Below are 10,854 nucleotides of genomic sequence, written 5' to 3' on the forward strand. Positions count from 1 at the left end.
ATGATGACATAGCTAAGGTGATAAAAATCCAGATCTAGCGGCGGCGACGGCCTCTGGCTGGCGGCGGCGCCTACACTTCGTTCCATCCAAAAACCCAAAATAGCAAAAAAATGACACATCACGAGCAACGATCCGATGGGAAACCGGCCTCTGCTGCTGCCGGCTAATCCAGGTAGCCTAACCTACCTTATGCTCGCTAACCATGGTAAACATGGACGGGAATCCCACCGAGTACGGATATTTTTCGGTTTCTGGATGAGAGTGCTTATAAAAGCGAGCTCATGTCAAATTCTAACATCATTACACAACTTCATATCACAAGCAACGCACGTTATTTTATTTATTTCTTGTTAAAATTTTACAATTTTTATATTTATCAACAACAAAATGGAAACAACTATTACATATTTCTTCACAATTGTTATCGTCCTTTTGACGTCTGCACAATCCAGACCCCAGCATTCTGCTCCATCAAATTTCGTCTTATGGTAAGTTTCACAAATAAAAAGTAAAATATTTACAATTTTTTTTACAACTTTTTACAATTTCAATTTATTAACAATTTGTTTCGTTTTTTCTTTAGGAACTATTTTCCATTCTTGCAACATCAACAACTGCAGATGATGCAACAGAACAACATTCCGGTCATGCACCCGATTAACATGCCCCAAACACATCATCAGGGGCAATATCCTAGCATCGAGATGTATTTCAGCCGACCGAGTGCTGTAGGTGACATCCAGTACCAAGAGCTCAAGGCCTCTCCCCCCGCAGCACCACCGTCGTCCTTGTCACCACCCAAAATAACAAGGATACCAAAGTCAACACAAAAAACTACCACTACAACAACAACAACGACAACGACAACAACAAAACGACCAACAAAACGTCGCAGGATATCGGTGAAAAGCTCAACACCACCCGTAGCCGAATCCCTAAAGGCCCAATTGTCAAGGGGAATCTTTGAGATGGCACGCAACATCCAGAAGAACATCCTCTCGGAGAAAATGTTCAAACAGACCGGCAATGGAAAATTCAATGTTATCTCGCCGATAAATGTGGCTGCTGTCCTGTCGCTCCTCGAACTCGGAGCAAAGGGTCAGACCAATCAGGAATTGCAAAACATTTTGGGCTTTGATAAGTTGCAAACATCAACATCAAAAAATCCTTTGGCCCCACACTATGCCCTCGGACAAATGCTTGAGTCTATTCTATTCCCAGAATCATCGTCGTCATCGTTGGCTTCACCATCGTCAACGGATCCAGAAATCAATATGGCAAAAGGAATTTTTATGCAAACAGGATACAGCATGAGGCAAGATTATCGAACATCGGTGGAGACCATTTATCAAAGTCAAGTCACAGCTTTGAATTTCCAACAACGTCCGGCAGTGGCTACAAAATTCATTAACGATTGGGTGAAGAAGCAGACAAATGGAAAAATCGGGAATATCCTTGCGGATGGCATTGACACGTCCACCCGCATGATGGTAGCCGGGGCTGTATACTTCAAGGCGATGTGGGTGTCTTCTTTCATTCCAGCAGCCACATCCAAACGTCCATTCTATCCCCAAGGCAAGCAGGGACAAAGGATTATGGTCGATACGATGGGCAATGGTGGTGAATTCAATTACTACGAATCGAAGGATTATGACTGTGGCATTGTGGCTCTTCCATTCAAAGCCCAAGCATCATCGTCATCGTCGTCGTCGCATTCCTCTTCAGCCACAACAATGTATATTATCCTGCCGAATAAATCGAATGCATCAAAACTGAGGAAGCTGCAAGCAAGTCTAACGTCCGATATTATTGATGAGATGATTTTAAAGATGACAAAACGAAGGACCTTCATTAGCCTGCCAAAGATGCATTTAAGTGACACACTCGATCTGAAGGACGTTTTGGGACAGTTGAATGTTAAAACTCTCTTCGATGGCAACAGGAGCGACCTCACTGGCATCACCGAACACAATCAGATATCGCTTGATGGATTTCTGCATAAAATCGATCTAACCATCACAGAGGCTGGCACAGAGGCTGCTGCAGCGACAGCTTCTCATTTATCAAGACAGGAATACGATGTCGAGTTCCGAGTGGATGGACCGTTTATGTTCTTTGTGCGACATGAAGAAACTAAACTGCCAATATTCTATGGCTCTGTCATTGAGCCTGTGAATTGTGTCTAAGTCTGAAAGTCTAAAATGGCAAATCTTAAAATTTCATTTGTGGCCATCATCGGAGACACACAGTGATCCCTTCCCTGTCACTGGATGACGATTTTTATGCTTGTTTTTTGTTGAGTTTGTTTTTTTATAAATGTTCCTGTTTTTGTCTTCTATTTATTTATTTATTTATGTACATTATTTTAAATACTTCTAAGGCTGATTCGATTCTAAGATGCAATATATATATAGAAATAAAAAATGCGTGACTTATACAATATTTAAAAAAAATAATCTTTTACTTTCTACTCGGATTTATTTAACTCAAAATTGTGTCCTTACAAAACTAGGACTAGAAAATATGCTGATTCGGAAACCGCGGGAAAATTTGATCCTGGGGGATTTTTTCTAGGATATTCCCAGTTCTAATTATTATCAAATGTTTTGTCCGTAATGGGAATTTTGGAGATTTAAGGAATTTTTGGGTTTTATAAGGAAACATCGGGTTTTCTTGGTTTTTTGGGTTTTGAGCTTTTGCAATTATAGATTTTCGATTTATATCCGCTCACATTTTCAGGATTAAAAAAGGATTTCCGGATTTAATAATCTTCAAAAGAATTGAACGAATTAAAAGAATTAAAGAACTGTCAGCTTTTTAACTTGAATTTTACTTCTCAAAAAGTCTCAAATTAAAATATTTCTTTGAGCCTTCGAACACACTTTAGAATCCTTCTAAAACTCAAAGCTCTCAACTTTGACAGAAGTTTCAAATAAATTAAAAAATATTTAAAATCATCATTATTATTCTTAAAAGTGGTTGATTAGCTTTTTTATGTTGTACAGGTGGCTTACCTGCAAAACCTTTTATATTCATGGACATTTTTTCGAGGATTTAAATTGTCAGTGCTTCAGCAATAAGTAATGGATCTATAGACGAATTCAGTTCCATATTTCCATTTTCACCGATAGGTGTCGCCACCGTACAAATTCTGTGGCGACATTGTACCGACAACAGCGCTCCTAACTTCGAAAAGTTGTTACAAAACATATTTTATAGTATGTATCTTCTTTTAACTATCACTCTTATTTTGACGTTTATTGGTGTTGTCAAACTTTTAAAGAAATTATTAAACAGTAGAGTTCAAATTTGACATTTACTTTCCCAGGTAAAGAAATTTTTCGAATACATTAACAATTTCATCTTTTTTTGAAATCAAAGTTTTGAAAATTACAATAATTTAAAATGCTCACGATATTTTAAGTCATACTTTGGCGTATCTTTGAATTACTAAACATTGACAATTAGTTAACAGGAGTTGATCTGGTTTTTCATACGTAGAAAGTGGAACAACGTTAATTTAACAATCCTATAATTAATAAAGGTGCACATAAGCACCATTGTTGTAAAGGGTGATTTTTTTGAGGTTAGGATTTTCATGCATTAGTATTTGACAGATCACGCGGGATTTCAGACATGGTGTCAAAGAGAAAGATGCTCAGTATGCTTTGACATTTCATCATGAATAGACTTACTAACGAGCAACGCTTGCAAATCATTGAATTTTATTACCAAAATCAGTGTTCGGTTCGAAATGTGTTTCGCGCTTTACGTCCGATTTATGGTCTACATAATCGACCAAGTGAGCAAACAATTAATGCGATTGTGACCAAGTTTCGCACTCAGTTTACTTTATTGGACATTAAACCAACCACACGAATGCGTACAGTGCGTACAGAAGAGAATATTGCGTCTGTTTCTGAGAGTGTTGCTGAAGACCGTGAAATGTCGATTCGTCGCCGTTCGCAGCAATTGGGTTTGTGTTATTCGACCACATGGAAGATTTTACGCAAAGATCTTGGTGTAAAACCGTATAAAATACAGCTCGTGCAAGAACTGAAGCCGAACGATCTGCCACAACGTCGAATTTTCAGTGAATGGGCCCTAGAAAAGTTGGCAGAAAATCCGCTTTTTTATCGACAAATTTTGTTCAGCGATGAGGCTCATTTCTGGTTGAATGGCTACGTAAATAAACAAAATTGCCACATTTGGAGTGAAGAGCAACCAGAAGCCGTTCAAGAACTGCCCATGCATCCCGAAAAATGCACTGTTTGGTGTGGTTTGTACGCTGGTGGAATCATTGGACCGTATTTTTTCAAAGATGCTGTTGGACGCAACGTTACGGTGAATGGCGATCGCTATCGTTCAATGCTAACAAACTTTTTGTTGCCAAAAATGGAAGAACTGAACTTGGTTGACATGTGGTTTCAACAAGATGGCGCTACATGCCACACAGCTCGCGATTCTATGGCCATTTTGAGGGAAAACTTCGGAGAACAATTCATCTCAAGGAATGGACCGGTAAGTTGGCCACCAAGATCATGCGATTTGACGCCTTTAGAATATTTTTTGTGGGGCTACGTCAAGTCTAAAGTCTACACAAATAAGCCAGCAACTATTCCAGCTTTGGAAGACAAAATTTCCGAAGAAATTCGGGCTATTCCGGCCGAAATGCTCGAAAAAGTTACCCAAAATTGGACTTTCCGAATGGACCACCTAAGACGCAGCCGCGGTCAACATTTAAATGAAATTATCTTCAAAAAGTAAATGTCATGGACAGATCTAACGTTTCAAATAAAGAATCGATGAGATTTTGCACATTTTATGCGTTTTTTTTTAAAAAAGTTCTCAAGCTCTTCAGTTACACAGGAATACAACTAGAAATAAAAATGGGGCTGGGATGCGACCCACATTATAACTTCCCATCCCGTCTGTCGATTTATCTTGCTTTAAAGTTTGTCTATATGTACTCGTATCAATTTTTACCAAAGTTGCGTATTATTTTTTGTAGATTTAATTTTTTATGAAAAAATGGACTGTTGGATTTTTATATAAAAATTACGGAATATCGAAAACAATATTTTCTGTGAAATAAAATAAGTTTGAAGCCAATATTTCAAATTTTTGAAAAAATATTTTTATTAGGTTTTTAATTTTTTGTACAAAAATTGTCAATTCGATTTTTTCAGAATTTTACTGAATCTTAAAAACCATATTTTTTGAAAGATAAAAGTAGACTAAAACCAATATCTACAATTTTTGAAATGATATTTAAGTCGAAATCAATTTTTACCAACTTTTATAAATTTTTTTTTAGGTTTTTATTTCTTGAAAAAAAACTGTCAATTCGATTTTTCTCAAAATTTGTCTTAATGTTGAAAACAATATTTCTTATAAATGAAAATTAGTAAAGAGCTATTATCTCAAATTTTTGAAAAGATATTTGAGTCGAAAATCATTTTTTACCAACATTTGTTATTTTTTCGGTTTTTAATTTGTTTTACAAAAACTGTCAATTCGATTTTTTTCAAAATTTTTCTGAATGTTAAGAACAATATTTTTTTAAGGAAAAAAGTAGTTGAAAGCCAATATCTACAATTTTTGAAAAGATATTTGAGTCAAAAATCAATGTTTACCAACTTTGAGTAATGTTTTCTAAAATTTTTATTTTTTATAAAAAAAACTGTCAATTCGATTTTGCTCAAAATTTTATCCGATATCAAAAACATTATTCTTCGTTGCACAAAACTGTTTTGGAGATGAAATCATATTTTAGTCGTAAAATTTTGGAGGTGACAAATTTTTCGGTTTTTTTGATTTATAAAAAAAAAACCGTTAAATGGATTTATTTCAAAAAATATATTTCTTTGATATCACGTAACAATATATTATATAAAATTTAATTCAAGTCTCTAGCGTTTTTGGTTCGTAAGATATTTAGGGTTAACCAAAATGTTCACCTTTTTTTTAAACTGCTATGGCAAAAAAACCACCCACGCAATTTTCTTGAGAACCCTTTCTGCATCTTTCTGCCTTTTTAGAAATCGATATATCTTCTGGTTCTTGAGCTATGGACAACGCTAAAAACGGCGAGAATGTACGGACATACGAACGTACGTACACACGCACGCACAGACATCTTTCTAAAAATCTTTTGTTTCGACTCTAGGGACCTTGAAACAAAATTTTCAATTTGACAAATCGGACCCATTACAATAACTTCCTATGGGAAGTTAATAACAGCTTCACACACGGCTTAAAATGACAGGAAGCCATACTAAAGAGTCGGTTTGGATTGTCAATCTGATTACTTGACTAAATAAGTGAAGATAATGAATTTGACAGTTGATTTTGTAAAGACACAACTTCATTATGGCTGAATCACAAACACGCTTCAGTTTTGGCTTCACCTGACGTTTACGAGTTCAGCCATAGGAATTCAATGCATGCTATCGACCTCACGTTTCGTTTGACAATCGTAAGGAAAAGAACGTAATGTAACGTAATGTGACTCCAAACGGCATGCAGCTCTAGTTCAATTATCTGAACATTTGATTTGTCTGACAGCACAACAGCTGTAAACAAATGCCAACAAATAAAATATTTGCTCTTTGGAGGGATGAAATAATAGAACTGTCATTCAAAGCAACCTCAAAGCAGGCCCATCGTAACGGAGGCGAAGCCGAAGCTGAAGCGTGTTTGTGATTTAGCCATTACTGCCTCGCGCTCGGCTGGCTTTAATAGCTTCAGTTGACATAATATTGTTCCTTTACGGTAATAGGAACACATTGATTTTGATAGCTCGTGAAAGCCATATTGTTTCTTTTACTTTCTGTTCAAAATATGTTCTTTTAATCAAATACTAAAGTCAAATCATCATGGCAAGCTATAGCGTCGGCCAACACGTGAAAATTATTTTTATTATCAAAATGGGTGTTTTCTAGTTGTAGCTCTGTCTTGCCGCAGACCTCAACATAGAGAATTATGACCCAGGAGCTCAAACCAACGACCATACGCAGCGTTTAGTGCTCGTTTATTAGATTTTGGAGTAGTTAGAAGTTGGTCCCAATTTTGGTGGGAAAATGAGGCCAATTTTTGGATAAATGTGTAAATGAATAAGAATAATCGCTGGATTTCGGACGAAAAAAAAAGTTACTGTCTGGCATCGATATTAGGTTGAAAGCATCATGGGTCCATATTTCTTTGAAAATGATGATAGGTAAGCCAGGAGGCTCTCCAATACTAATTCATATCTCATTTAAAACTTGTTTTATTCAATTTGATAATCGACTAGCCATCGATGGAACATCCTTTAGTTTGACCGAATTTTTGTTACTTCTTACACAAAATTAACATCGCTGAATGTTCCAAAGAACAGTTTCTGGTTGTATCACTTACCATATTGTCAAATATTGCAATTGTTTTTCACTATATTTATTTTAATCCCGCTATTGATGTTTACACTTATCAAAAACCATTACTTCCTCGAAAGCAATTCGCATCACTTAATAGCAAATAATTATTTGGAACTGTTATTTTATGTTTTTGGTATAAGCAAAACAGTATTACTGACTTAACTTCCACTTTGATAAAAAAAAGATGAACAAATCTAAGCACACACCTAATACGGGTTAACAGCCCTGCATAATCAAAAAATGCTTACAACTGACAGATGACTAGAAAGTAAACTTCAAAAATTTAAAAGTTATAGCCTTTTCACACCAAACCCAAAACCGGGTTTTCAGCAAAACGTTTTCGAAAACCCGAAAATCGTCCACACCTGGCCAAATGTCCCTTCAGAATCGCCATATATTGTGGCCGTCCGAGCAACTTATAGGCGGGTTGAGAAGTTTGATTTCGTGTAGGCCCTTATGGCCGGAGTAGGAAAGCTCAATTCCTAGTTCCAGATTCTTACCAAAATCACACTAATCCATAGCGATCACTGAAACTGTTATGATGGGCTGCAATTTCCCCATAACTGTCTTTTTGGTTTCTTCCTTTGAATACTCGAATGGCTTGTTCAAAGGACTGAGGATCTTCTTGATTTTGGCATCGCTGTCCATCAAGGGGCGATAGCCCTCTGTTGTAGTTTTATTTACTAGAATAACGATTCCCACATTGTGAAATGTTTTTGAGCAAATTTTCCTACCCCGCTTCTACTTAGCCACTACCAGAAATTTTCTTTCATACTTATTCTTCTCCAGGTAGTAAGCAAATGCGTCGAATACATTTGTGGCGACGAGTTCGAAGACGCATCCCTTGGAAACATTATTACGAACTATGAGCAAGTCTTTCTCGTCCTTGGGGTCGTCACGCTAGTAGCCACAGTTAATTCTGGTTCGTCGCTTAATAATGAGCGTTTGAAATTCTGGAGGACCATAAAAGAACAGCCTTACTTACTTAAGGTCGCGCTACTGTCCTGGGCGGACCTAGGCCTCAACCAACATGCGTCTCCAGCAAGCTCGGTCTCTAGCTAGCTGTCTCCAGTTTCGCAGTTGAGGTTGAAGTCCTACCCCACCTGAGTGCGCCACCTGGGTAGCGGTCTTACTCTACTGCCACGTCTCTCGAGATTGCATTCGAAGACCTTCCGGGCTGGAGCGTTGATGTCCAGTCGCTCTACATACAGCCCATACAGTTCGACGTCATATCTTCTATTCCATTATTCATCCATGCAGACGGCACCAAAAATCACCTAAGACGCTCTCATATTTCTTTGACAGGGTCCAGGCCTCAGCGCCGTAACTGAGAACTGGGATGATGAGTGTCTTATATATGGTGATTTTAGATGCTCGAGAGAAGACCTTACTTCTCAATTGCCTTCTAAGTCCAAAGAAGCAGCGATTTACAAGAGTTATTCTTCGTTTGATTTCAGCGCTGGTGTCGTTGTCTGTGTTTATAGTGGTGCCTTGCCTAGGTAGAGAAAGTCCTTAACTACCTCAAAGTTTAAGCTGTCCATGGTGACGTTTTGTCCAAGACGTCGTCGTTCAGTGTCCTTTTTTGATGACAGCTGCATACACTTGGTCTTGCCCTCATTGACCACTAAACCCATCTTCTTCGCTTCCGTCGCAATGCCCAAAAAGCTCAACTGACAACACGCTTTGGTCTTTCAATTATGTCAATGTCATCTGCATATCCGAGTAATTGGATGGACCTTTGGAAGATTGTGCCTCTAGTGTTGACCGTTGAGTTTTGCACAATTCTTTCCAGAACGATGTTAAAGAAGTCGCATGACAGTGCATCGCCTTGTCTAAAACCTTTTTTGACATCAAATGCATCGGTAAGATCTTTTCCGACCTTGATAGAGCAGCGTGCATTTTCCACCGTGATTCTGCACAAACGGATAAGTTTGACAGAGATGCCAAAACTAGACATTGCTCGGTAGAGCCCTTCCCTATAGATGCTGTCATACGCTGCTTTAAAATCGATAAAGAGATGGTGGGTATAGATTTGAATTTCCTCAGTTCCTCCGTAGTGTGAATATTTGGCGATAGTGGACTTTCATGGTCTGAAGCCACACTGACAAGGACCAATCAGGTTGTTGACTAACGCCTTCAGACTTTCACATAATACTGCAGAGAGGATCTTATACGCAATGTTAAGGAGACTGATGCCTCTGTAGTTGGCGCAATTTAGAGGGTCTCCTTTCTTATGTATCGGGCACACTATGCTGAGATTCCACTCATCGGGCATGCTTTCTTCCGACCATATTTTGCAGATGAGTTGGTGCATGCTCCCTACCAAGTCATCGCCTGCTGCTTTGAATAGTTCAGCAGCGATGCCGTCAGCTCCAGCGGCTTTGTTTGACTTAAGTTTAGCTGTCTTCACTTCGTCAAGATCGGGTAGGCGGAATTGTTGATCTGCGTCGTCGAGGTTGAGTGGTTCTATCTCCCTTACAGCGGAATTGGGTTCGTCATCGCCGTTATATAATTTGGAGAAGTGATCTTTCCATATTCTCTGCATCGACTGCGGTTCTACTACGATATTCCCCTGATCGTCTTTAAAGGCTTCGGTTCGTGGCTGGTACCCTTGGGAGGTTTCTTTTACACTGTTGTGACATCCCTCTATCTCCTCGATCGCGCGCTTTTCTTGCTCTCTTCTTTTCCATCTAAGAAGCCGCTATTAATCTCTCCTCTTCTGCTCGTAGAGCTCGCGAGCAGCTCTAGTCTTTTTGTGCAGCGCCGTTTTGTATGCCTCTTGTTTCGCTGAGTTCGCTTGCTAGCATTCGTCGTCAAACCAGGGGTTTCGCTTTGATGACCGTGTGAAATCGAGCACTTCAGAGGCGGCATCTCTGATGGCTGCAAGACAATATTGCCACTGGTTTTCAATGCTTAATGCAGGCAGCATAGGACTCCTTAAGAGGTTATTAGAGACTCGATTGGAAAAGGACATGGCAGTCTCTTGCGATTGTAGCCGTCTAACGACGAATCTTCTCACAGAACTTCCTTGTTTTATTTTGGATCGGGATATCCCTACACGTACCTTGGCTTTAACGAGGTAGTGGTTCGAGTCAATGTTGGCCTCTCGAAATTTTCGGATATCCTGTATACTGGAGAATTGTGGTGCATCGATCGCAATGTGGTCAAGTTGGTTGACGGTTGATTGATCAGGAGATTTCCATGTCCCCTTGTGGATATTGGGATATTTAAACTGCATACTAGCTCCCAGAACGTCTCGCCCCTCAGCGAAATCGACCAGCCTGAATCCGTTGTCGGAGGTGGTGTCGTGCAGGCTGTATCTCCCTATATGCCACCAAAGATGTCTTCTCTTTCTAGCTTTTCATTAAAATCTCCTAAGACAATTTTAATGTCAAAGCCAGGGCACTACTCATATGTCTTGTCCAAGAGCTCGAAAAAT

At 38.8% G+C, this 10,854-nt stretch overlaps 1 protein-coding gene across 1 annotated transcript; it reads left to right on the forward strand.

Annotated features, from left to right (window-relative positions):
• Positions 1–320: 320 nt before the first annotated feature.
• On the forward strand, positions 321–2,390 carry LOC129949482 (serine protease inhibitor 28Dc-like). The gene is made up of 2 exons (XM_056060977.1): positions 321–488; positions 584–2,390. The coding sequence occupies exons 1-2, from the start codon at positions 388–390 to the stop codon at positions 2,184–2,186; spliced, it is 1,704 nt and encodes a 567-aa protein (XP_055916952.1). The 5' UTR covers positions 321–387; the 3' UTR covers positions 2,187–2,390.
• The last annotated feature ends 8,464 nt before the right edge of the window (positions 2,391–10,854 follow it).

The sequence above is a fragment of the Eupeodes corollae genome, chromosome 3 (genome assembly GCF_945859685.1).
Source record: "Eupeodes corollae chromosome 3, idEupCoro1.1, whole genome shotgun sequence".
Classification (NCBI taxonomy): domain Eukaryota; kingdom Metazoa; phylum Arthropoda; class Insecta; order Diptera; family Syrphidae; genus Eupeodes; species Eupeodes corollae.